The 27,228-nt window shown below is 33.0% G+C and overlaps 5 protein-coding genes across 6 annotated transcripts; 2 read left to right on the top strand and 3 right to left on the bottom strand.

Annotated features, from left to right (window-relative positions):
- Window positions 1-4,638: 4,638 nt before the first annotated feature.
- LOC116779774 (protein tilB) lies at window positions 4,639-6,066 on the top strand. The gene has a single exon (XM_032674201.2). The coding sequence runs from the start codon at window positions 4,690-4,692 to the stop codon at window positions 5,974-5,976; it is 1,287 nt and encodes a 428-aa protein (XP_032530092.2). The 5' UTR covers window positions 4,639-4,689; the 3' UTR covers window positions 5,977-6,066.
- Window positions 6,067-6,300: 234 nt separating this feature from the next.
- LOC116779650 (annulin-like) lies at window positions 6,301-15,361 on the bottom strand. 2 transcript variants are annotated; one of them, XM_061530001.1, is made up of 12 exons: window positions 14,993-15,361; window positions 11,571-11,795; window positions 11,201-11,479; window positions 10,889-11,040; window positions 9,478-9,718; window positions 9,116-9,276; window positions 8,748-8,933; window positions 8,540-8,650; window positions 7,970-8,149; window positions 7,503-7,703; window positions 6,971-7,213; window positions 6,301-6,814 (listed from the first exon to the last, which is right to left on the bottom strand). In XM_061530001.1, the coding sequence occupies exons 1-12, from the start codon at window positions 15,117-15,119 to the stop codon at window positions 6,653-6,655; spliced, it is 2,268 nt and encodes a 755-aa protein (XP_061385985.1). In that variant the 5' UTR covers window positions 15,120-15,361; the 3' UTR covers window positions 6,301-6,652. The 2 variants fall into 2 exon arrangements, with proteins under 2 accessions (XP_061385985.1, XP_061385986.1); XM_061530002.1 differs by lacking the exon at window positions 14,993-15,361 and adding an exon at window positions 12,131-12,551.
- Window positions 15,362-18,635: 3,274 nt separating this feature from the next.
- On the bottom strand, window positions 18,636-23,197 carry LOC116765274 (hemocyte protein-glutamine gamma-glutamyltransferase-like). Its single transcript, XM_032654711.2, has 9 exons — window positions 22,485-23,197; window positions 21,561-22,402; window positions 21,301-21,496; window positions 21,032-21,220; window positions 20,735-20,954; window positions 19,992-20,256; window positions 19,622-19,906; window positions 19,333-19,458; window positions 18,636-19,255 (listed from the first exon to the last, which is right to left on the bottom strand). Exons 1-9 carry the CDS (start codon window positions 23,110-23,112, stop codon window positions 19,103-19,105), a joined length of 2,904 nt encoding a protein of 967 aa, XP_032510602.2. The 5' UTR covers window positions 23,113-23,197; the 3' UTR covers window positions 18,636-19,102.
- A 1,185-nt stretch (window positions 23,198-24,382) lies between these two features.
- Window positions 24,383-25,786, top strand: LOC133318944 (transmembrane protein 231). The gene is made up of 5 exons (XM_061521586.1): window positions 24,383-24,635; window positions 24,705-24,871; window positions 24,962-25,090; window positions 25,218-25,446; window positions 25,518-25,786. The coding sequence occupies exons 1-5, from the start codon at window positions 24,497-24,499 to the stop codon at window positions 25,784-25,786; spliced, it is 933 nt and encodes a 310-aa protein (XP_061377570.1). The 5' UTR covers window positions 24,383-24,496.
- Window positions 25,787-25,826: 40 nt separating this feature from the next.
- Window positions 25,827-27,089, bottom strand: LOC116779514 (mitochondrial import inner membrane translocase subunit Tim21). The gene is made up of 3 exons (XM_032673842.2): window positions 26,577-27,089; window positions 26,324-26,506; window positions 25,827-26,053 (listed from the first exon to the last, which is right to left on the bottom strand). Exons 1-3 carry the CDS (start codon window positions 26,913-26,915, stop codon window positions 25,901-25,903), a joined length of 675 nt encoding a protein of 224 aa, XP_032529733.2. The 5' UTR covers window positions 26,916-27,089; the 3' UTR covers window positions 25,827-25,900.
- Between the last annotated feature and the right edge of the window lie 139 nt (window positions 27,090-27,228).

Here is a 27,228-nt window from a genome sequence, read left to right as displayed (position 1 = left end):
TACTGCAAACAAATCGAAACGCGAAGGAAAAAGAAAAATCGTAAAAATACGCTAAGTAAAATCAAAAAACATAGTATTTTTGGAAATATTACTTGTGACTTAAATATGTTTTTGTGATATGTTATACATTCAGGACGCATGCAATCACAAAAAATATATATAACAATAACAAAAGATATATCCATAAACGATAGCAACAAATAACAGTCACATCTCGAAGCAATCACAATAAATGAGACATGATCTTCTAAGTCGTACAATTATAGATAGCTCTGTGTAGGGTCGCCCCTGCTATTAGGTTTATCTTCCCTCTGTGTCCACTAATCCGCCGGGGAAGTGACTAAATATCTTGTACAAATAAACATTTTGATTGTTATATTATAGGGGAGACTAACTCGCAAATCGGATTATGCGTGCGGTGGTTCACTGTGTCTAATTAAAAGATAGATTTATGAGATCGTCTGCGCAAAGTGCATGCCCTTTTTTTGATATTGTTTTTATAATCGTTTCGTTTATAATCGCTTAGCCGAAAAAAAAATATTATTCAATTATCGTTATTTCTAAATACGCCAACATTTATATTATTCGCTAGTAATTCATTCCTTTCCAAATACATTATATCTTTAAGTATGTCTGATACACGAAATTCTGTAAGTTCGATCACGTGTTTGTTTTAACGCGACGTCATCAATGCTAATGCTGAAGCTGTCACACTACCGAAAACAAATAGCAGTTAGTGAGGTCGTTCAGATCAATTTACATAGCAAACAATGCACACTCGTACCTGAAAGTCCATTGTCAAGAGTCAGCTCCGCCCAGCCGAGCCAGCATTACAATGAGCTAATGTTACCTATTATACAAATATACCGGTTTGACATCAACTTTAATAGTCATAAATAAATCGAGATGAGATTGATAAGACTGTACACTTTATTAAGTATTCATTATCATTGTCATACCTGTGCTAAAAATACTAATATCTGATGTACAAGTTAATGAAATTTGAGGATTAACAAGAAATGCTATGCAGGAGCTCATTGTATGACAGTGCACATAGGAAAGGCCGGCCGCTGATGCCTATTCATGAGGTGACGGCTGTGCACCCTCGTCTCCCCACCGCATTTGAATAAATACAATTAACTTGTTTGTTTTGCTTGCCCCGTTACGCCCCATAGAATTATCCATCCGGTGACATATTTCGCCTTAACTGCAAGAGGTCGTTCTGAAGGTTGCTATTTTAGTGATCCGCTGCGATGTTCGGCAGCGCGTGTTGTCGGCGCGACTCAAAGCCGATCGGACGCGGCGTACTGCACTGTTATTATCTCAACACCACCGGCTCTCACCTAACCCATTCCTTTTTTACCAGACGGCTCCGTCTCCGTCTTTCTCACCTCGGTCGAGCGGGACCCAGGGTCATTTATACAAAACTCGACTTGAGGGCGTTCCCTCGACGATTTATCATTTAGCGTTGCCTACAGACATTATTTGAAACGAATTAAAATCGCGGTTGTGGAAAATTTGTCGGCATCGAAATTAGTACTCCTCTCGGACTGCATAATTTATCGCTTACTCCTCATCCGGGATCAGTTGTGATGTTTCTAATTAACAATTCATCGTCACTGATAATCAAATAATTATCTTCCATAAATCACTTTAAACATTTTAATGTCAATAGTACAAATTTGAAACTTTATTTTTAATAAAATTAGCAAGCATTCCTCTTTACCGTCACAGAAAATACTCACCTGAGATCTTACCGAGACGATTCTTTTAAAATTTTCGAAATTGGGTTCAGAGTAATCACAATTTGTACTTAAAAAAAATAAATATGACAAGCAACTGACAGCGCCATCTATAGTCAGTATCTCGTGGTTATATAAAATGCAACATTAATGTTGTGTTCTTTCAGAATTACATTAACTTAATTACAATAACACCACAGCATTCAGAGTAATTATGTATTAATATTATCTTTCGATTCTGATTCTTTACCAAAATCAGATAGATAGAGATAGAGCATCAGATAGAGCAACAGATATCAAGACATCCTTCCAAAATTTTGCATTAATGCATGGAAGAGTGAACCAAAAAATCAATCTAGAATGCCTTAGTTGATAGCATAATGATAATTATTCCAGCTGAGAGTACTGAACGACCGGAGCGCCCTAAGGAAGCAGTCACGCGCTCGAACATGTGATGTTTATATGTCGGCAGCACCGGCGCCTTGTAATTTGAGAATCGACGGTAATTATTTACGTGAGAATGAGCCGCCCCCGGTCGGCGAGACGAATTGTTGATTGCTTGACGTGATACCCCTAGATTGCCAGTTGCCATTCGTACTGCTGGACGCCATGAAACCGCTATCACCCCCACTTATAACTACGCCTTAGACTTGCTATTTATAGTACTATGTCATTAGGTATAGGTATGGTACTCAGATTTATCATTTCTATAGCCATATTTAAAGACCCATATAGATATTGTGTCTATTTTTCTATAATCACAAAGTGTCTGTTTTGTAATTAACTTAAAAATATATATTGATAAGTAAAACGCGTTTCACGAAATAGAACCATTAGGAATCTCACATCACAACCTCCTTTGTGTTTGCAATGTAAATAAATGTAAAACATCGAAAAACTATTTTTACAACAAATCTCATGACATACAATACCAAAGTTATTTGTAAACTCATTATCTAGTGACAAAAAAAAACATAAAATAAACCGCTCTCTGGTATTAAAGTTATAATTTTTTATTTAATATCAAAATACGAAAAATATTTGAAAAACCAAAATCCATGCAAATCACATCTTATTAACGCGGTAATTTAGCAGAATGTGAATCAAGTGGAACGCAGCGACGGGGTTTCGAGATTCAGGTTGTTTTTTCTTTTTCTTAACTGAGATGTGTCGGAGTGATGACGGTTGTTGTGACTTGTAGCGACGTTTGCGTGTAATACAGTGTTCCTCTCAGACCTAACAGAACATGAACAAAATAAAAATTAAAAACAATTTCTCACTCCCGTAATTCACGACACAATAAATAAACATCTAAACAGTTCGTTTATAGAGAAAAAGTATTCAAAACATTTTGAATGATAAAATAAAGAGAGATATATTTTTTATTCTTCTTTATAGTATTAACATTTTTATTAATTAATTTACTGTACTCGATCTTTTCATTGTATAAATTTATTCTATTTTATGGTAAGGTTTTAATGCTAATACATTTATTTAAGTGTGAACTTTCCTTATTAAATATTCATATCAAATATATTTATTAATACAGCCTAGATCTTAATGTAACTTGAATTAAGATGCACAGTTTAGAGTACCTACTGCCATCTTGTAGCTCATAGCGGAACTAACAACCAATGTGACGTACGTTCCATTGTTACAAACTATTCAAATCTAAGTTATGTGTTTTTCAACAATGTTTATGTTTTATTAATATTATTGATTCTAGTCATAAATTATGCTCTTAATTTCAATAATTCTATACAGCAACTGGATGTTTGTTTTAACAACAGAATGTTAAATTGGCTGCTTTCAATACGTGGCCAAGTCATGCGGTATCTGACACCTGCACTTTGTGCACGGAAACAAGAGATACCAAAAAGGTTTTTATGTAACATGTCTCAAGACTTATTATTGGATGTAACATTTGACTGGTACGTTCTAGTATTTGGTTGTATGATGTACTATGGGTCGCTTAGCAGCGCGGCGCCCTACTGCGCGAAGCCCCTAAAAACACACAGACCGCGGGGCGCCGCACTCTGCCCATGCCTTTTACTAATAACAGCGTCTTTCCCTCTGTCATGCCTTATTTCATTCGAACGTCTCTCGTTTTTTCAATGTCTTCGTTTTTTTATCCTAACCTCAAACAATAACAATAAAACGATTCTTTGATGATAGTAATCCCTCATCCTCATTGTCTTTTGGCAGTTTCTCGGAATAAAATATGTTGTGCTCTCGCGACTTGATATCTGAACGTCATATTATAAATGGCATCATTTAAAATATTTTAATACCCTCTACATCAGGGCGATATTAATTTGGTACGCTTGAGTGGTACGGAGCGGTTGCCACCGCGGGAATGTTAAGTGACAGATTACCGGCCTTCGCCAAGAGATCAGGAGATAACCAACTTTTGATCTCGCTGATTCTATAGCTGCCCTTCATTACTCGTTTACCTTTGTCCTGTTTATCTTTTTTGTATACACATTTCTTATAGATTTACAGCTTTACAGATGCACCATGATTGAGATATATTATTACGCGTTCCTCTTAAAATTATGTACATTGATTCACCGATACTGGCTAAATTAAACTCCTGTGATACGGCTATGTGTTTCGTATATAAAGAATGGCTATATATATAGGTCTATTATATATAGGGAGGACAAAGTTAATTTTGGTTATTATTCTCTCATAAAATAATATATTATTATATCCCACATGGGTTAGAAATAGGTGCAAAAAAGGGTTTAGTTATATTTTAGATAATATTAACTGTAATTTTAAAAGCTATAAATTAGTAATTTATATCTTAAAAATGAGTTTTGAAACTGTATACATTTAATTAACAACGTGAAGTTGCTCACAATCATGATTTCCATGGCAACCGTTGTTTCGTTTATCTATTGATAGCTGCTGAACATTGTGCGTATATAGAAAAATAAATAAAATGGTTCTAATAACGGTAGAACTGGTGAGAAATAAGGCTGAACATCACGATCGACTGCTGGCTCCTCTAGAAGAAATAGCCTTACATCAGGAAAATATAGAAAAAATCGAACACATACAGGACTGGTGTCCGAAGCTCAAGATACTTTTAATGCAAAGCAATTTAATAAGTAAAATAGAAAATTTAAACAGGTTAAAACACCTCACTTATCTAAATTTAGCACTTAATAATATTGAAATTATAGAAAATTTGGAAAGATGTGAATCGCTACAGAAATTGGATCTGACACTCAACTTTATTGGGCATATTATTTCTATTGAATCCCTTGTTGGTAACTATAACTTAGAGAACCTATATTTAACTGGAAACCCGTGCACGGATTATGATAATTATCGTGAGTTTGTTGTCGGGACTCTTCCTCAACTCATGATACTCGACGGAAAAGAGATTGAAAGATCGGATCGCATCAAAGCATTACAAAACCTAAGGATCATTAGATCCGACATACTTTTTGAACAAAACAACTATCTATGTCAAAGGAAATCACAAAAGGTACGTCTCGAGAAAAACATAGCAGCAAAATGGGAAAATGAATACAAAAATATGGATCCTGATGAAAGGAATAAAAAATTTTGGGCTGAAAAATGTGAGCATGCACCTGAAGTTAGATACGAAATGGAACGGATGCGCCAACTTAAGCTAAAAAGCCTTGCGCCTGATGAAAAAAAAGAGGAAAAACGTGAATATAAATTTTTCACAACAGATGGCAGGCCATTTAATATAAACCAAGCAAGGATAGATTTTAAGTTTAGTGACACTGAGCCGGATAAGTACGTATTAGACTTGGCCATTTATAAACATTTAGACACCAGTTTATTAAACATAGATGTCCAGCCGAACTATGTGAGAGTTACAGTAAAAGGAAAAATATTCCAACTCCACCTTCCGGAAGAAGTTAACACATCCGAATCTAAAGCTCAGAGGTCGCAGGTCACAGGTCATCTTATTGTAACTATGCCAAAAGCGAATATCGTCATTAAAGAGCATAAATCTCCAAAAGTAATGAATCGTGACGAAAAATCCAGAAGAAATGATAAACTCCCCGAATATAAAGTGTCAGGGCAGTCTAAAAGAGAGTATTTAGAAATCGGACCCTCTGATAATACTCTGGACTTCAGAAACATGATTACAAAGAAACCCGATTTTATTGATCCCAGAATGTCTTTAAAAGGGAAGCAGCCGTCAGAAGGTTTTATAGACGATCCGCAGGTTCCAGGTCTTATTTAAAACAAAATATCGTATGTACAAAAAAACTTTGCTTTATTTATCGAATACACGAAATCATAAACTTGATAAATTTTACTTATAAACTGATGACTAACACGTACACTTGAACAGTTTTAATAGAAAAAAGTTAAACTAATACTGAAATATTATCTTTGTTTTCTTGACATTTCAGTGTTTAAATAAAGTTGTCAACAAATAGGCGTAACTTTTTTTTTTTTTATTTATTTACATTTTTTAAAACACAACTGTCAAAACAATCGAACATACACAAGTTATAAATAAAACTCGTAGACCATTCAGTCAACATTTCAAAGAATTTTGAAGTACACTTATAATTATTTATTTACAGCAAAATTAATTCAGCACAAAATAAAAATATATTAATATTTAATATAAAATATTAATTATAGTATTTTTTTATAAAATTAAATAATTTGAGGTCTAATTGACTAAAGGGTTAAACAAATATGACCAAGGATATTTCTTAAGATCATACCTACATACATAACACTTAAATATATCGTAATTCTAACGAATACGGTTTAGGACTTGTAAAGCCTTATCATGTGTTTGCATAATGTGACTTAACACGGACAGTTTTAAGGTTAAATAGTAGAACTATAATTTTGTATAGCAATGCAAGGTTACGGGGTAGTTAAAGGAATAGATTTAATATCTAGGAAACACCATTAGACGCAGGTGGTGCTACCATTATTGACAGGAAACCGTCGACGTCATGCATTTCCTTGGAGGAGAACTTCGCTGATATCTGATGACGACCAGCCCAAGGAGGGGTCAACTGAAATTGGGCTGTCGCAAACTCGCCTGGAGGCACGTTCTGAAACCATAAATATTACCTTTATAATATTTTATTAAATGATATCAATAAATAATGTTTTCTAGTGCCATTTTATATACGGTTACTATAATGAATACCTCAAAAGTTATCAAAATAATTTTACAAGCTTCACCACTAAGTATCCATCATAAGTACCTCGCTTAGTTCGATCTTAAGTTGTTTATCCAATCCTGGTCCTTGAATATAGAATTTCCCGCTCTTTAATGGTATCGGAAGAGGATTTTCCAATTTCACGTTTACGGTGAATTCCTGTCGTGAAATAGGTTTGCCGTCGATCGAGATCTTAATGTCAGGATTGCGAACTCTGAAGTCGTCTTGTGCGAAATAGTCAAAGTTCCTGTCGACTATCGACGCCAAACAAGCTATGTTGAAGGACGCCTGTGATAAAAATATTATCAATTTCAATTATAGAAGAATTTGCTTTCACAAATAAAACTAGCTATTAAAATAAACAGAAAATACAAAACATTATAATTTATATTGTCTCAATTCTGTTCTATATATTATAATAACCTACGAATTTCTTAATTTTTATCATATTGGAATTATCTAGATACAAATAAATTAATCAGTGAGGAAAAAATTAGTTCTATATCGTCCACAAAGATTTTTTTTTCTTCCATAGTTCACGTTACCAAAACAAAAACTAATTTCCACCATAACTGACCTGATCAACCAATTTCTTATAATAATCATTGAACGTGACAGGCAGTGTGATGGTTTCTTTCTTTTCGGGTGCCATCTTCATGTCAAACTCATGCCTCTTAACCCCGTCCCCGGTGACGCCAGTGTACGTCACAGTGTCAACTCGCAGTACACCCTTCACATGATGCTCGTTGATTGTAGATCGGTTCTTTATATGTAGTGCCTAGGTTCGGAATTATGAGTACATTTGAATCAATACAAATCTATTTTTGAATAAACTTAATCAAGCGATAGGTATATCTTTGGACTGTTTTATTATAAAGGTGGCATGACTGTAAATAAATATAAAATTTTGTTTTTGTGACGGCAATACATTCACTTATACTTTCGCTGTCACATAATTTATCATATTATAATCGCAGAGTCGCCTTATATTTTTCCGTATTAACATTTTTTTCAAATGTATATAATTGTGTTATTTCTACTTACAACGTTGAAATCCTGTCCTATCTTAATATCGTCTCTCAATTCGAAGTCGAAGGTGACATCATTAAATGCGTCATTTAGATAATATCTTGCGAAAATGCTCTCAGATTTACGGAGAGCCTTCTCCATTGTGTCACGCTCTTCTTTTGTTCGTTCCGGATATTTGTAGAGATTTGTTATATCCTGAAAAAATAATATAAATTGAATTACTATTTTACACTTTCACTGACTTTCGAAATGCCTAGTATCAGTTTTTATAAATAGATAACTAAAAAGTATCTATATTCTGGATGTTATATAAATAATTTCGTGATAGAATAAAAATTAACAAGTCACAAATAAGATTAATAAAACAAAAGTGTCTTAACAAAATATTATCCTATGGCATAATGTTTTCATACAACAAATTTATATTTTTATATGTTTGTTTAATTACGAAAGGGTGAGCATTTATAAGTTCACATAGTTGTAACGCCTGAGAGTTTTCTCTAGCAATATTCACCCAAGGCTATAACTATAAAAGCGATAGGCTCTAGAAACGTTATACAAAACTCTGAAAGTTATCTTAAGTACCTCTCTTTCCATTCGCCCAATTGCTTTTGTAGATATATTCTGTCCTATTGATATCGTATCACGTGCTAGAAGTTTTAATGGTTGTATTTCACCGGAGTATTTCCAAAGAACCTGAAATATAAGTATAAATACAATTCGTTTACTTAATCTTATAAATGTATGTAATCTTTGAAATTATCGAACTATCGATTTAGTAGGAAATAATCACCTTATCTGCATTAACTTGTGCGAAGACGTAAGACACGTCATATGGTCTCTGGAGTTCTCCGTCGCGGACAGCCCTCAAGGAAGCAGGGCCACAGCGGTATACGTCCTCAGAAGTTTCCTGTGGCGTCGCATCAATGGCCTGCCAGCCGCCATAATCAGGTCCCAAATCTGGACGGTCCATCCATACCTAGAACATCACAATATAATCTCCTGTTTGCAACATAGAAAAGAACTGAGCACACAAATTTTATCGCCCCTTAAATATATTAATAGATGGGATCATTATCGATGAAGCCATAAAAATCATTGCTATTACAGTTTTATATGCTCATTCAAATCCAAAGCTATACTGTTCTAAGTTTAACTTGCCTCATTCCAAACATGATAGTTCCAGACCGAGTCGTTGGTAAACTCTTCCAGGGTGTCGCCGTTTTCGTCTTTAATGATGTCAATAGTGAGACTACCCTGACTGTCATGAGCTGCATCGTAACCTGACACCGGTCGGCATGGGATACCAAGCGCTCTACATACTGCCAACAAAAAAAATACCAATTAAACTAAATAAACATATAAATTATTTTTGGTGTTAGACAAGGAAAAGAACATAATTGAAATAAAACACTCGATTGATTTGTTTTGAAATGTTAATTGCAATGAAAAACTGGTGAATTTTATGATATAAAAATGGAAATAGTTCTTGATATATATGGAAATTCTAGAATCACACTTACATGTGGTCAAAACCCCAGCGTACACCCAACACTGAGCGTATTTAACCGGCTTTTTCTTCTCGTAGTACTTCTGTATTATCGCCAAAGATCCGACCCATTTCAGCGGATGAGTTCCGCCACTGTAATCACTCAGTTCTTTGGCCCAGTTACCAACCAAAACACCATTGTCGTCTTGAACATTTACCGCGGCGGCCAACGCTCGGACGATCCTAATTGGATCTCCTCTCGCCCCTCCTTTGACCTAAATAGCAATACATTAAGATCTTATTTATCTATCATAAGGCAAATGATTAAAAAATATGAAGAAGCATTCAAAGATTGTTATCTTTCTTTTAACGTAATATTTTTTTCGATTCTGTCCGCATGAACTTCGGAATTGGGGCTTAGAGAGAAATTGCTTTAAAATATTATATATATTAACCAACCAGCAGCAATATCTTACTGTCTGTTTCATTTGAATTCATACATAATACAACTGTTATGCCGTGACCCCGCGGGAGTTATAGGGAATTCTTAGCAAAATTATAGCCTTTCTTGTTAAAATGTTTACATAAACATACATCCTCGCGAACTTTTGCATTAATAATCTTAGTATAATAACGTTAATGTGCCGAAAAAAATATAAATTTTAAAGCACCCTAAATATTGAAGAGAACTGTAAAATCTTTTATAACAACGAAAATGACATAAAGTTTACATACTGTTTAACAAATATTATAACCACAAAATCAATTAAAATAAAGATCATTTAGTTCCGAGTAATTAATAGTCTTAATTAAGTAAATAGTTTTAGATATATATATATACATATATATATGAAATTATGTTGTTAACAAAGATGATAAGAACTTAGGATAAAATGTAGGTACAACTAATATATCGTACCTGCTATTATCATTTGTAACTCTAATAACGATTGCGACATATAAGAAAACATAGTGTACGTAAAACATTCGATATTGTTGATAAAAATTTTCTTTTTTCGGTAGTAATTTTAATTCATAAAATTTTTTTCATGGTAAAGGTATGATATTTTACTTAAATAAATTTTACTAAACTTACTCATAATCTAATATTTCAAAACAATACTATATATGTGGGTATTACAGCAATGTGTGATAGTTTTTTTATTTTCAAATTAAATAACATTAGAGTCAACTTAGTATATTGATTCTAAATATGTTTTAAAAAACATCAATAAAATTGTATATTATTTTAATTAAGGTAATAGAACTTTCCATCGGAGCAACCAAATGTCCAGTAACAGTCAAAGATGAAATATATATTGCTATTAATTTTCGGACGCCAAATTTATTGCAAAAGATAATTTCGTTCGAAAACATAAACAATGATAACAAAAGTTCTCAATGTGCTATCAATAATTAATTACTGTTAAGTGATAAATACTGACCTTTCCAACTTCTCTTATAAGATACAAAGCGCACTCTAAAATATCTTTCTCGTACTGGGCATAGTTCCACGGAGCCGGTTTAATTCTGTTATAAACACCTCTAAATACAAGACCACCATCCTCTTGAACATATTCCTCACGGTGACTGTGTCCTGATAAAACAATTGGAAATTTTATTTAAAGAACAAATTTACCATATCAAATAAAATAAATCATACGTATGTACAAACGATTACATTATATAACGATGTAATTAAAATCCGTTTAGGAAATAACACGCAAACTGAATTTTGAATAAGATTATCTATTTACCTGGCATATACACGCTGTCGTTAAGACACCAAGGATTAAAAATGATATAAATTGGTCGTGGATGTGTGTAGCTAAGCGCTCCGGTACCGCTGAGCTTAGTATCAACATCCAATCGCCAGGCAGCCACAATACAATCAGCCGCTGGTGTCACAGCTACCATCAGATGCGAATCAATTTGTCCTTCATACACAGCGTTCCACGAACCTAACGTTTCCGACCCCTTTTCCAACATAGGAACAGCCGCTGACGCTTCATTCGACGGCCCACGCTTCTCCACATCTGTTTTGCAATATCCATTCAGTTATATCTTATTGTGCTTAAAATAAAATCTTACTCACAACTAAATTGATATCGTATGTATTCGTTTTACCTTCGACGTAAAAGATGAAAGACACGGCATCTCTTTTCGCGTCGTATGGCCTGTTCAATAAGATATCCAATTTAAAAGCCTGACCTCGTCTCACCACGAGACACCTGTCAACATCTCTTGTCATGAGATTGAATTTATTAGTGTGATGATTTTCCCCATTGCTGTCGATGCAAAAGTCGATGCCTTGGACCGCGAGGACGCCCTGTCTGGTTCCGTCGATGACATCTGAATAAATATTTACGATATTAATAGCTCTTATATCATTTCCTTCTTTACATACACTAAAGTGTATAAGGACAGGTTAATATATAATTCTCTAATTATTAAACTATCTCTCCCAATGTTTTAAGGATCGTGGTAAAGTTAGCTCACATAAATCACATTTCAGAATTCCAATTTGAAGTTATGATAAACATTCGTCATCGCTAAAATTTTCGAACTAGCCGTTTGGGTTTCCGCCAATAATTCGCAACGATAACTTATATCGAGATGTAAAAAACAATTGTACTTTTCTATTATTTCACAGATTTATAACAGTTACCTGTTACATTTGGCATTACCTGGTTGGAAAGGTATGATAATATATTTTTGCTTCCTCCCAAAATAATATCTCCACAAATTTTTTATGTACTCCATAGCTAATCTTTAAGCACTGCACTATCGGGACATGCTAAACATAGACGTAGATCGATTACTTCATCAATCGGCGCTGACCAGCGATGGTTTAGAGCAATACAATCTCACTAAGTGCTAACAATCTGTACAAACGTCCAATATCTTCTGAATGCCGTCATTGACTGTTAGTTCTCGTTCTAGATTCCGTCTATAATACTCCTACAGCGAACTGGTGGTGATGTCACGAAGTAAACATGGACTTAACTCGCTAAGAAGTATTTGCTTACATTCATTAAAGGTTCCAGGACCGTTACTCATCTATCAATGTTTCCGAAACTCAAGGTCCCTGACTCACATACTTTTCGATACAATGTCATGATATTTTCATTGTAAATTCCAGTTTTATTTTTAAACCTTCTTATTAAATATGCATATCGGTTTACGTCAATATAACAGTTTTACACTCTGTCGTGAGATCATTCTCTATTTGTCAAATGGCAATAATTATATGAATAATGTGAGTAGGTACTGACTGGATTTCATTAATAACAGCGCTGAGACTGGTATGTACTTTGTATGAGGTCAATTAATGAGTCTTAATATCTCAATTTGGTTGGCAATTTAGTCCATTATGGTGTTTAGAACGCCTCAAAATTAACTTTTCCCTTATAGTATAATTTTAAATGTGGGTGATAGGTCTATACAAAGCCCCGAAGGCCAGTTTTAATATTCAACAAGAGGCGTAGGTTTTCTTAGAGGAAATATAACATCATCTTTGACTTGAGATCTATTTATGAAACTAAGACACGTGTTATGCTTTAACAAATCTCTTCAACGACTCCCTTTCAATCAAAAGTGAACAATACGTAACACTACTCCATTTTTTTATAAACAATTAAATTGCGAACATATTTATTTATGTATTTAGTTTCTCAATATTAACTATATATGTAGAATTATAAAGGACTGCAGGTGTCCTTAAATAACAGAAAAACTAATAGTATATACACAAACTAAATTCAAAAATTGTTTAAAAATTTTATTTCTAAGACATTTGGCATTATATTAAAAAAATATTACGATTTTCATCTAATACAACGTTATTAAATTCTTAAGAAACAACTACTTAAGAAATATGTGTGAATACTGATTTTCCATGTACTCTGTTGTATATCAAACAATGTAGACAAAATGGCGAGTATCGGCTAGTTGTATATATATAAGTTGAGTTGAAGGTTATCTTTTATCATCTTCTTAAAAGATCCCATTGATAAAAGCAAGATGCTTTAAATGGAAACGACGACGTCTCATGTTCCGCCGGCCTTTTAAAAGAGTTCTTGTTTAATATGCAAAATAAATATAAAGCTAAAAAGCCATAAAGTTACATCAATTATTATATTTATTTTTTCAATGATTCCTCTTAAAACCTAGACGGATGAGATCATTAAACGAATATTTTATAATAAATAGTTTTAGAGCCATATCTGCAATCTTTGAGCTATGGTAATTTTCTTATATCTTAAATCAATATAAACAATTTATCATAAAGTTTTTATAAAAGACAAATTTGAATCGTAACATTGAGATGACAGAGTACAGTTTACGGTGTATGTGATATTATATGGACGCCTACCTATAGCGATTCCATTCATCTCAGTACACTCGCTCACCTTGAACGACTTGCCCTTAGCACGGCTTAATTATACCTTATTCTGAGCTAGTGGCCCAGAGTGTCCTGTATGATAATGCTATACCCAGGTTACAGTAAAACCGCTATTGAGACTGTATTACAAATAATTACTTTAAAAGATATCTCGTACGATGCATTTCAATAAAATAAACATATTTCTAATACGTGAATGTCAAAATAAAAATGAATTTTGCTTCGATTTTCATCCGGGACATATCTTTATCAAAAGATACTCATGGTACACACTAACCGTGAAGGATTCTTACGCAATATTCTAAACATCGACCCAATGCTAATAATTAAAGCAAACTTACGAAATACGCTACTAAAGCGACATACCAGTGACTTTTATTAGACACACATCAAAGACAATGGCTAGCTAATATATCGTGTCTTTTTTTTATTGACGACTCTATCTATATATCAGTGTGACATATATAAATCTACATTGTAATGTATTGTTAGCACTATTCTTCAGTCGACCATTCATTAGTATTATAAAAAAATAAAATAACAAAGACTAAGATTCAATCATGACGCCGGTAATTATATAAGTATTCGAAGAAATAAATGTGTGTAGGAGACATAATGATATAACTTTTAAATCGTTGCAGTAGAAACATGTGTGCACATAATGAACCAAGATCTAGTTGAATATACACGTACATATATGTACATATATATGTATGTATTATGAATTATTTACTTGGTTTAATTTCTATGTTACCATATAATTACAAGTTAATTATTTTATATTACTGAAGAGAATGCTTTTTTTATACGTCATTAAATTCTGCTTGCTGTTTCACTTTCATTTATCTTGTCAATTGTTTTATTTTTCAAATTAAAAAAAAATATCTATGATATCCGAACTTTTCATGGTAGTCTGAAGAATTAGCTATTATTTTAAATTTACAGTTTTTATGCAAGTACATGAATAAAAAAAAATAAACAAAAAACATATTAAGATTTTTCCTGTTAAATTGTTGCATTCTTAATAACACCTACTAACATCTAATAACGTCATTACAATGTCTTATCGTTTTCATAAAACAAGGCTAATACTTAATTAAAACAAATATTTTTATATTAGTACACGCAAAATAAAATTGCTTACTATTTGAATCATCCAACCGTGGAGGCCTCGGCAGATCTTTTAAATCGTAGGAATCTGACCGGTGATACCCGCAGCAAACACATCTAGATGGACAGCAACCAGCCAACTTACTCTTCACAGCACCCATAGTCACTCATCAATGAACCATAGATCACAATTAATTTTTCGTACTAAATTCACTTTAACCCGATATTAGATCACCTCTTAAACCACTGAAACACTCCGCTTGTTTAAACAGTCTGCCACAATGTAAACAGTGCCTAAATTAGAGGTACGTAAACGTGGCCCACTTAAAAACGTTATTAATATCCAATTAAAAGAAATCTATATAATATAGATGCGTGCGTTCCTAACGATGGAACCGAAACATGTGAGACAGTCTCTCCTTGATGCCTAAAGCACACTCTGTAGTTTATACGTGACCTCTTATCAGAAAATTGGAATACCCGAGCGTACACAAAATACTATAGAATATTGATTCACTGTAAATTTGCATTATGGTTATACGCTTAGTCATATCTGTCTTCGCAAAACCTTAATATGTCACTGACCATATATATTATGTGATCACATCTTATAATCAATATAAAATCTTATTCCATACTCCGTATATGATATTTTTGTTCTGTTTACGATATATTTGTACTCTATGTGCGTTTTATTATATTTATCTCTATTTATAATGAATTTAAGGTTAATGCAAATCACTATATTGAGATGCGCACGAGCAACATATGGATAAAAACAAGATAACGCGGAAAAATGTCCAATGTTATGATATAAGATACTATATGTATTACGTTAATTTACTACGTGTGACATCATCTTAGTAAAATGTTTCTCGTCATCTCGTATAAAGGTAATTTGTCATCGAAGGTCACTTGACATTTATTTTACTATAAAAGGGATTCGTCAAACATGAATGAGTTAAATTCAAAGTAATGAGGTCAGTAAATTCTTAATTCCCATTTAAGTTATTTTTTTCCTCTTGTGTTGTGCATTGAAACATGTAAATATTTAAAGACTTAATCAGCTAGTTTAACTCTACAATTATATCTTTATTTAAATAGCACGTAATATGAAGACTTACCTGATTATAATTAGAGTTCATAATATAATAAAATCTTAAAATTATTCACCCAAAAAAACTGCTCGTACTCTCATTAGGGAATATTTCATTTAACTACAGTTTAAAGCTCGTTTCCAGTTATTTCTGACTACAAATACAAAACGTAGCAACGGACGAAATTCAATATTCATGCTGTAAAATCGTATTGTAAATACGTTGCCAAACATTTTTATTTAGCATTTACGTTACGACAAAAACATGACTTTTTGCTTTATACAAAAGATGGTCGTTGAATATTTTACAGATTTCAATCTTTCATGTTTTTAATTATTCACATTTTTATACGTTGATTATATATACAAAGAATAAACAAAAGCTCATCGCCTACTTTTTTGCTGATATATAATTTGGCATAGCTTCAAAGAATATTTGAAATTAGAATTAAATATATTAACGGACAGTTAGTTTAATACACATATACCTAATATTGATAAAAAACGGATTTACGGATTTTTTTTATTGTCAGAACATGATGTCATTCATGTTTAAAAAAATAGCTAAAAATATTACTATTGAAATCTAAATACGACGTATCATAACATAACGGCGGCCTTAATTAACTATTAACAAATTCATATTTATGATTCTCAATTCTTGATATTGATTTTTTTAAATCATAGGAAAAATCGGTTATCTGTAAATTAAGACTATATTTATTTAAATGAAACTTATATATTTCGGATATACCCGCGTAGTATATCCGAAATATATTAGTTTCATTTAAATGTATAAAACTCGCGAAAGTCTTAGATCTGACTATATTTATTCCAACACTATTTTTCAAGGTCATATATTACGCTCCTTATATGATTTTTTTCTTCCAACTAAAATCGTCATAAGCAGATGGTTTTAGTTATATTGACGACTATAACCAATTAGGTAGAAGATTACTCATTCTGATAACACTCAATAATTAAAAAGTATTTATTACGAGATGAGAGTTGGACTTATTAAACAGTTAAATAGAATCGATCCAAAAATTACTGTACTATCGGTTACACAAAATTCAAAATGGAGGACCGTCCTTTAGAGTTTAAAAATGGAAATTAAACGTCGCTGTAATTTTTATTTTTTTATTTTTATGTATTCGGCTCGTGGATGTGTTCTGAATATTTACCTTTATTAATATAATAGATAATTATTTATAAGACATGGTTGTGAAAGCGTTTCTGTTACAAAACGACTTATCAATGAGATCTTACACTTTGTTACAAGCCTTTATATAACTTGTTGAGTTTGTATGCGTATAAGAATGTACGTTCGGGTCAAAACTTGCAACGGAATTATAAAACAGACCTCAATCCATCGAGGTGAAGTTTTGCATGCACTTTTGGTTTGGATTTTTTTTTTACCGATGAATACTTTTAAGAATACCGTTGGTGTGTTAAAAAAATACAGTACTATAGTTTTATTAAAGATATTGAATGTCACCGAAGTTACGATATTTGTATGATTATTGAGCGTCATCTCGATATGCTAAAAAAAGGTTATGGAATTTTCTGTACATATCAAGATCAAGGTTGATATCATGAAGAATGTGGACTGAAACGACCGACTCCGTTTCCAAGAATTTTTAAAATGCAACAAGAATACTAAATACAACACGCTTTAAAAGATATGATTGAAAAATTATTAAAAAATTATCCTTTTTTTGTCCCTACATGTCAATGAAGAGACAACAACGAATTTTATGCTTTTTAGATTGTCTAACATAAGACTGAATCATTTTTTATTAATATTTTCCTTAAACTATATTTGGTGAAAACTAACGACGACATAATTAGATCACTGAATATGGCTAATTAACATTATATTTATCACAATAATATTGTTACTTACATAGACGTAAAATTTATATAAGAATAATCGACTTGTCATACTTTTCATCCCGAATATCTTAACTACAGACAACGAGTAGGTATGAAAAAAAAACTAAGTTAATACAATGAAAAGTATTTCTTTTGGAATATCCCGTTTATTTTGTATCAATTTAGGTTAGTATATTTGTTGTATATGCATTTTAAGTTAGTTCTGTATAATAAAGATATATTTAAAAAAAAAACCTTTTGAGGGGACGGCCCTCTAAGTTGATTAAACTGGTATCCTCTCTACAAAAGATAAAACGAGCCCATGTAAGCAAAAATGCTCTAATTTCTATATTTATAAATGAGTAACAACAAAAGTACTGGGTTTTAACTGAAATGATAATAAAAATATTATTCCCGATTACTAAGGCATGGCAATTGGGTCCAGTATTTTTTAGTCATCGCATAATTTGTGTAATAAAAGCTTTTAGCTGCATACAAATCTATTTATGTACTAGACTACAGATAACACAATACTATGACATCTTCATACAACGTAAGATTATTACGTAATATCATTTCTAAAAATGGAATTACATCCAAAAATTTATATTAAATGAAAACATTATCTGTGAACATTTTCATTGCCGTTTCTTAGTTGGAAATTAAAAAACAAATTTTGTGGTGTTCATTTTATTTTTGAGATCCCAAAAACACAAACACAGTGCGAAATTATTATGTAGTAAAAATAAAAAATAATAATAATAATCTTAAATAATAATTCACATGTAAAATATTTGTTACATCTGATGATGGTACAAAATAAAATGGCACGCAGTTCGTCGGTTTCCTTTTCCTTAAAACTATAAACCAAACAGTGCTGAGTGTGGATGATATTTTTTCAATTTTATTATATGTAAAGTGCATGTGAACAAAATCATCTTAAACCGTTATCATAGCCAAGTCGTCGACATCCTTAAAGTTAAAGTAAACTGAATAACAAACACACTGCATAAATAGCGAGAGGCAGTTGATATTGTTTTTGACCACTTTCATCCTTAATGTATGAGTTGTTCAGCTTCCACAAAAAACGGAAAGGAATAGTTCTTGTTTAGAAAATGTAGAGGCCCTGGGGGTCGCACGTGGCTCAGGGGCTTCCCGGGGCCTGGGGCTCCGCTAGCCACGCACCGTCACCGCCGTACAGCCGATGATGTCATCGATCTCTCGTGATGAGAAAGTCACTACAATACGGCTCTCTCCCTGACGTGTCGGGACGAACTTCTCCTGGTAGCTAACCAGCTCTCCTGGTTTTACATCTCGGAACTTTACCTGAAATCAAATATATTATTCCTGACCTTAATAATAATAGAACATTAATAGTTACCATAAAAATAATTAAAGTGTACCTGACGTGGTCTTTGCAATCCGGGACCTTCGACAGTGAAATAGCAATCAGTTAAGTGAACGCTTAAAGGATTCTGAAAGCTTAATGTCGCAGAACACTCTTGCTCCACTGCAGGTGTTCCGCGTACCTGGAAATTGGAATATACTAAAATTTAAATCACTAACTTTCAAGAGGACTCAAGTAGAACCGACGTGGCTACTACAGAAAACCCAAGAGAATCATATTAATTTCTTTCTATTTACCTTAACTTTCGCAGTTATTTTAATACATAGTAATATTATTAAACACACCTGAATTTGCAGCTTTGGTTTGTGTAATGAGAAGTCATCCTCATCGGACCAAGTTTGACGCGTCTGCTTCACGTAAGCCATAGCACACACCTTCACCATCGCATGGTCAACCAGTTTGTCCATGTATTCCTGAGCTGTGACGTGCAATTTGAGAACTTCCTTCTGTCCCGCACGAACTATGAATTCGCCTTGAGCTCGACGCAATCTTGATGATACAGCTCCAGTGTAATAGCATGATGAGGCTGTGAGTACGCACCATATCGTACGGTCCTCATTGGACTTGTTCTGTGGAAAGGAAATCAAGATAACTATCGATTAAATACGTAAAAAAAAATATATTGAATGTATTAAATAGGAGACGAATATAAACCTGAATATTCATAGTACAATCGAAAGGTTGACCGTACGGAACGATTTCAATATCCATTAGATCAAAGTGAACGTCTTCGTTATTTCTATCTGGCAGTTCATAGTACTGCTGCAGACGCTGGAAGCCACGACACGAAGCGATCACGGCGAGGCGTTCAGGCGACGTGCTCTCAATAGTTTTATACTCGTGGGTTATTTCTAACAAATCACCGTCACCCTCATCGTCCTCGCGATTAGGATTCTTGGTGATAATTTTTCGTCCAACACTGAAATATAAATGAATATAACAGGTTAAGTACGCGCTTATAAGTTTGGCTAGCTCAGTCGGACTGTATAATATGCCTATAAAAATTTTCCTTAATGGCATCGATATTAATCAGTATGGACTTTTTAATAACATATCATGAAATCGTGTCTCATGATCATATTATACAGAAATTATTAACATTTATGAACGTTTCAATGTCAGTGAAATTAAAAAGACAAATTAAACTTCTCATCAACATCGTCTGATGAAATGGATATTCTCAAAATGAATATATAGAAAATAATTTTCCGATTCCAATACTTAGTTTTTGATATTAGCGATTCTAACCAACCCATTTAGCAAACAAATTCTTTAACTTAATAGTATTAATATCGATTTTAATATACTTTGTTTTCAAAAAAGCTGTATTGAATATAATATATATTTATTTTCTCCATAAATCTGTTTTTTAACGCGTAATATGTTTAAATGATTACGTGTTTTGATTGGACGCCATTCTAACGAAGCCCCAGTCGGAATTTTCTTCCTCTTGGAAATGACAAAGCTCGGAGTTGAGCTGCGAGAAAACGAATGGTGTGTCGAACTGGAAACCGACTTCACCGCGTCGAACAGCCTCCACACTCGCCGGGCCACATTGGTTGACAGACTCGGCTTCTTCTTGAGGTGTCGAATCTATTATCTGCCATCCACCATAACCTGTATGTCACAATCAATTACAGGTACAAAATACTAAAAAGGTTCCCATTTAAAAATAAAAAAATATTGTTAAAAACCTTGTGGTAAATCAGGCCTTTGCATCCAAACGTCATTCCATGAGTGGAAGTTCCAGCAAGAATCATAACAGTCCTCATCAGGACCGTTGGGTACCTCGTTACCATCGCGATCAAAAAATTTATCCACGGTAAAAGTGCGATTCGTATCGAGAGCCGACACGTAATTTGTTACAGATCGACACGGTATTCCTTAAAAGGAAGGAAACAGGAAATGATTAAAATTACAATAAATATAAGTTAAATATTATTGTGTTCGTCGATTTTCTTACCCAATGCTCTACAAATGGTTACGACTAAACCTGAAAATACCCAGCATTGACCGTATTCAACAGACTTCCCACCACTGGTGAGATATCGTTCAAGAATAGCCACTGAACCTGTCCAAGCGTGAGGAGCTACTCCATCTTTATACACGCCGTCGTAACGACCAACAATCAAGCCATCGGTTTCATTTGTAGCGTTTATCTGAAATAATTTTGTATGAATGACACTAATAAAACAAGTTGATTGTTGTTGTTACAATACTTACCATTGCTGAAATCGCCCTCACTACACGAACGAGGTTTCCGCGTTCTGAATGTTCAAGTCCACTGCTTTCCAATAAATACATACAAGCAGGTAAAACTACATCATCAAATTGACCGAAAATCCATTTGCGGCCTATAGGCTGCCGCCAAGTGCCACACCACAGTTTTCCTTGGTCATTTAAGATATATTCCTTCCTTAGCGAATCATTATCCATATAAACCGCGTCCTCACGGCACCAGGGATTAAATAATACATAAATATCTTCATCGCATTTGTAATCGTTGCGGTTATCACGCTGTCCCAAACGATTGGTTTGAATCCAACAATTCCATATACCAACTGGAGCAGAAGCTGGTACGTGCACTTGGAATGTAATAGTGTTTCCATCTTGACGTTGAATACTTATGTCCCATTTGTCCGTCTCCTGTACAATAGATGCCAAATTTTGTGAAGATCCATGTCTTGAACCATAACTACGTCCGAATGATGGATGTTGGGATGTTCCACTATAGCGTTCGATAATTGGACGAGTTGTATATGTCTCAGACGAATGGGGGCTTAGGGGACTATTTTGGGAAGACACTGTTAAGGGATCATTACTAACGGAACTGCGACGCACACCATAATTTGTTGTCTCGCGGATACAACTAATTGCCCCCACAGTGCAAATAGTACTAACTGGTCCTGTAGGGGCAACAGTAGTAGTTGGTTCTTGGGGAAGAGAACGAGCCATTCCCATGCCCATTCCAATGACATCACGCGGATGTTGGAAAACTCCTTGTTGGGTATTCCAGTTAACTTGCAATACTACACGGGTTCCCTTAGTAACGCCTGGCTTAGGTCCTGGAATTATTTTAAAATTAATATTTTAGATGTATGTTATATTATCAAAATATTATATTATATAATACTAAATATAACAAACCAAAACAAAACACAACACGTATAACGTCTTGTTGTTTATCGTAAGTCCTATCAAAACGAACAGCAAAAAAGAAATTCTGTCCTCTTCTAATCACTGGATTAGGTAAAACGGTATCGTTAACTAAATCATATTGATCCGTGTGGTGATCCTTCGCATTATCACGTGAATAAAATTCTGTAAGTTCCACTTTAAGCGGATGTTGCGCATAATAGCTTTGAGGAATTAACTCAATAGTATCTTGACGGCGTCGACGTTCATTTTGGTCGGCCAGTTTACATATGAGATTATGAGCGTATTGCGTATTGGGACTGTTTCTCGAAGAATGACTTAGTCTTGTTCCAACAGTCTGCAATCGTGCTGTTGGTCCAGCCTTCGCAGGCGGACAGCGACGGCTCTCTCCTGGCCGTTGGGAGAAACTTGAAATATTATAATTAGCAGATAATCCTGGCACATAATTAGTTGGCATTCCTCCGATTGTTACTTGCTGTTCCCTCATGCATGTCAGAGTACTTATTCCAGCTGTTAACCCAGTAATTCCGCCAAGTCCCATTCCAGTCACGCTCGAAGTCATGCTGGTAGTCATTTTGTCAGCGGCCGCCGTTGATTTTTGTACCACTGACGTCTCCATTGTGAATACCAATGATTTATTTTTTCTAACACTAACTACTACTGTGCTCCGGATTGAATCCAGAGCAAATGTGATTTTGTGTTCAGCAAAGAGTCCTTTATATACCTAAAGAATACTTTGTAACCCATCCTAGATCATTCACCGGCGCCTGGTGTCAGTTGTCACACAGTCCCGGTTTTTAACTTGAGTATTGTTTGTAATTGTTAATTGCAACGACCATAAAATTACTAAAAAAAAGGTATGTAGAGTAGGATATTGTTGTCAAAAAGTTTGTATATATATATTAACTAATAGGATTGTTACTTTTCTAATTATATTCATAATAAAGTTCGGCAAAGGCATTGTTGTTCCGTTTTTTAATATTGAAAAATATAAAGTTTATAAAAAAATACAAACGATCTGCAAATAAAAAATATAGTCATATATATTAGATACATTTTAAATATCAAATAAAACCTCAAATAAAAAAAAATGTTTTCAAAAGCGAGTAAAACCGGCTTCAAGAACTTAATGTTTTAAATTAGCCACAAGTAAACCAGTTTCATTGTTAGCAGTGTCTATTAACATTTACTAACTATTGTGTTGTGATATAAAAGATTGTAACTTAATTCGGAATAGTCCAACATTAAATAAAAAAACTTTTCCGCAGATTACTCGTTTAGAGTGTGAATTACATCCATATTAATTAAGTAAAATTGTTTTCAAAACATACAAATTTGATAAAAAAATATTTTAAATAAATAAATATTTTAATAGAAAAAGAAACTACAGATCAATTAAATTTAAAAAGCTTTGTAAGTATCTTTTTATTATTCTTTTTATAACCTTCAAATTTGTGAAATTCTTGGAATAGAAAGTAGTATTCACATTACAGAAGCACTTAAAGTACAAACATATTTTTATTTAAATCAGTTAAGTGCTTTACAATATCTTCTAATCCAAAAAAAAATATATTTTTATACACTTAAGGATAATTTTTAATTTTAATGTAATAAAACTCACAGCAATGTAATCAAAAATCAATCCTGTAAGTAGTAAAAAATAATCAAAGACTAGATTCAAAATCTAGAATACTTAAGTCTCCAAAGGGACAATTTTGCACCCTCTTTAAGAAAAAGATAAACGAGACATCATAATAAAGTATATATAGTAAATGAAGGAGAATGTTATACATAATTTTATTTTGCTAAACTGCCCTGTATCCAATGCCTTTCAATGGAAAAAATGTGTTGCTAGGCAACGCTTAATTGCCCACATGTCAATTTGAAAAATTGTGTTTGAAGAACGGCAATTGAAATAAAAATATTACATCATTTTAAATAAAAAATAAGATATGATAATCCTAAATGTATAAATAAGTAAATCGAGTCTTTTACCAACTTAAATGGCTTTGTACAATCTTTATAATCATGATGTGGTAATTCAGTACAAAAGTAATCTACTGTCCAAAGCGACTCTATTTACGATTATTACTAGTCTATTAAATATAATTCTACCACTCGTTATTGCATATAGAAGTAGAGGTATATAAAAAATTCAAAATGTTTAAACGTCTTCGTTAGCGAGCATCTTTCAATGATATACATTTTCAGGGTTTTGGTTAAAATCTTACTATTACTATGAACAAGCTCAAGTACGTCCAACATATGAATATTTACTAGTTGCCGAGACTGACGAACCCAATATAAATATCATTTGTGGTCAAGCAGCTGCACTTGGCACAGAAATGGACGATGGGGAAAATTGTGTTGAGATTCAAGTCAGTTTTGAGTAAAATTTACATTGACCATAACATCATTTGAATATTAGAAACATTACCTTTTATTCTTAATCATAATATTCTTTTCAGATTCAAGAGCATGGTCATGAAGATAGTGTGAAAAATGATATCATAGAGTATAATTTCAAACTTTATATACCAGAGAGAAGAATAATTACTTCATTAATTTTATTACTAGGAGTAGATTACCAGTTTGTGGTATGTTATATTTAAAATTTTATAATAACTCAAAATATATATGACAAGACAGATTGTTGGAATTGTATCTTTTTTTTTACTCATATGTCTAATAATTTTTCCAAAAATTAATTTCTTAACCTTTCAGGATATTTGCCCACTTCAAATGCAAGCTTTAGCAGTTATTAACAAAGAATTTCCTACAACACCAAGTGGATTTAAGTATTATGGTGACATCCACCTGTATCAAACATCTCATTTACCATGTTTAAGAAATGTCTTAGACATAAGATACAATAGATCTTTATTTAATTACACCAGTGACAATAATCTTAATGTGATTGATCTCATCATGGAGGAAAACTTAAAGAGAGAAGGTATTCATAGATTTTAGACAATGTACCAAACATTTTATATGTTGCCATCATTAAATTTTTTTTAATTACAGTTTCAACTCACATTACAACAATATACTCAAGAGTACAAAACGGCAACACGGGCACAATAGATGTCAACATCATGTTGAGAATTCCAGAAACACAAATAAAATACAAACCGAGTGTTATTCAAGAACTGAAATGGGCCTGGCCGCAATATCTCTCCCTATACATAATCTTCTACTGGATGTTTAAAAAATTGAGGAGATTCATTTTCATTAATAGATTATTAATGGCATGGGAAATTGTGCCATGGAAGAGGAAAGAGAAATTTATATAACAATTAAATAAGTAGTTAGAATATACGAAATAAACATACATAAATAAAATCATCATTTAATTTACATAACTATCTTAACTATGTACATTATTCTACATTTGAATTGAAAAAAATCTATTGTGTGAGCGTCAATGTTGGCAGTTGGTTGCTGAAATCTGTTTTATTTTGGTCTAATGTTGCCCGGTTATCTTCGATGATGAATGTTTTGCCACTGTAGTCATTGAGTTGGACAAGTAGATATCTGCACTGATAGTTACCATATTCATTCTGAAATAACAAATGTTTAAATTTAACTTTTAAAAAAATGGCACCGTAAAATAACGCACACTGAATATTGTATTTGTTATTAACATATCCAACTATTTGGAAATCAAATAGTCAAACAATACTTGAAAAACATTTTATCAACTATAGGAACATTCTAAAGAACAATCTGAACATTTGCATCTTTATGTAAAATGGTTAATACTGAAACTACACAATCATTATTTTAGGCAGACATGTGAAAATTTTTTTTATATAATTTTAAAATAATACCTGCTTCATGTCTAATTCAACAACCCCTTTATTTCTCATTCCCTTGATATAAAACCTCATTCTCATATGTTTCACTCCATCTTTTTCATATACAGCATGACTAACATGGGTCCTCCGTCTTCTACTAGTTTCCTCTCCATAACCTATTATGGGTGGTCCCAGTGCGTCCTCTACGTCTGGATCCTAGATAACAACTTTTAATTATAAGTCAATCAATACTAACTTTAAATTTAGTATAATAATTATATCGTACATTTTTACACTTTTCGAGAGCCACTGAATATATACTGTTTGGACTGTTACTTGAAAATAGCTCTCTGAATACATAGTAAAATATAACACCCGTCACACCAACGCCTACTAGAATTATGCCGGTATAAGAAGCAGTTTTTGTAGCCTCTTTGATTTTTTCACCAACAGGTCGCACATCGGTAGATACATCACTTCTTTCTTGGCTTTGAGTTATTCTACTCTCTTTATCAGTTGAATAATATCTATCAAAGCTGCATTTAGATGTTAACACTCCCAAGGGTAGTCTATTTAAAGCTTGATTAATTCGTAACACGGGTGATAATTTCGAAAGAAAATGCATAATTTTTATGTAATGTGGAAAATTCCTACGGGTGTGATTGATATTTTTGATGATCTAATTAGAGTAGTGATACGATAATACGATTTTGGAATAGTAAATAAAAATCTGTCAATTTTTATAGTAAGAAGAGTGACTTTGACAGAAAATAAATTGAGTAATTTTTTTGTAAATGTTTTTACGGCTCTGGATACGAGTCCTTTTGGGTGAGTAATTTTTTTTTCATAATGAGTATTGTCATTAGCCCTAAAGCTTTGACAGCATCACTGAAAGAAAGGGCGGGTGTTGGCACACAATAAATTAAGGCTGTAGGTAC

This window comes from Danaus plexippus, chromosome 2 (genome assembly GCF_018135715.1).
Source record: "Danaus plexippus chromosome 2, MEX_DaPlex, whole genome shotgun sequence".
Taxonomy (NCBI): Eukaryota; Metazoa; Arthropoda; class Insecta; order Lepidoptera; family Nymphalidae; genus Danaus; species Danaus plexippus.
This window is presented reverse-complemented; position numbering and strand designations above follow the sequence as displayed.

Excerpts from the sequence above, each read along its gene's own strand:
- LOC116779774 (XM_032674201.2), top strand. The coding sequence starts at position 4,690 with ATGGTTCTAATAACGGTAGAACTGGTGAGAAATAAGGCTGAACATCAC.
- LOC116779514 (XM_032673842.2), bottom strand. The coding sequence starts at position 26,915 with ATGCATTTTCTTTCGAAATTATCACCCGTGTTACGAATTAATCAAGCT. Across the intron at positions 26,507-26,576 it reads CTCTCGAAAAGTGTAAAAAT|GATCCAGACGTAGAGGACGC; the intron begins GTACGATATAAT and ends GTTGTTATCTAG. Across the intron at positions 26,054-26,323 it reads TTGAATTAGACATGAAGCAG|AATGAATATGGTAACTATCA; the intron begins GTATTATTTTAA and ends TTGTTATTTCAG.
- LOC116779650 (XM_061530001.1), bottom strand. The coding sequence starts at position 15,119 with ATGGGTGCTGTGAAGAGTAAGTTGGCTGGTTGCTGTCCATCTAGATGT. Across the intron at positions 11,796-14,992 it reads ACGGTTGGATGATTCAAATA|ATGTCATCGACGGAACCAGA; the intron begins GTAAGCAATTTT and ends ATATTTATTCAG. Across the intron at positions 11,480-11,570 it reads TTTCATCTTTTACGTCGAAG|ATGTGGAGAAGCGTGGGCCG; the intron begins GTAAAACGAATA and ends ATTGCAAAACAG.
- LOC116765274 (XM_032654711.2), bottom strand. The coding sequence starts at position 23,112 with ATGGAGACGTCAGTGGTACAAAAATCAACGGCGGCCGCTGACAAAATG. Across the intron at positions 22,403-22,484 it reads ACGTGTTGTGTTTTGTTTTG|GACCTAAGCCAGGCGTTACT; the intron begins GTTTGTTATATT and ends AAATAATTCCAG. Across the intron at positions 19,907-19,991 it reads ATTGTACTATGAATATTCAG|AACAAGTCCAATGAGGACCG; the intron begins GTTTATATTCGT and ends TCCTTTCCACAG.
- LOC133318944 (XM_061521586.1), top strand. The coding sequence starts at position 24,497 with ATGGCTTTGTACAATCTTTATAATCATGATGTGGTAATTCAGTACAAA. Across the intron at positions 24,872-24,961 it reads AAAATTGTGTTGAGATTCAA|ATTCAAGAGCATGGTCATGA; the intron begins GTCAGTTTTGAG and ends TATTCTTTTCAG. Across the intron at positions 25,447-25,517 it reads GGAAAACTTAAAGAGAGAAG|TTTCAACTCACATTACAACA; the intron begins GTATTCATAGAT and ends TTTTAATTACAG.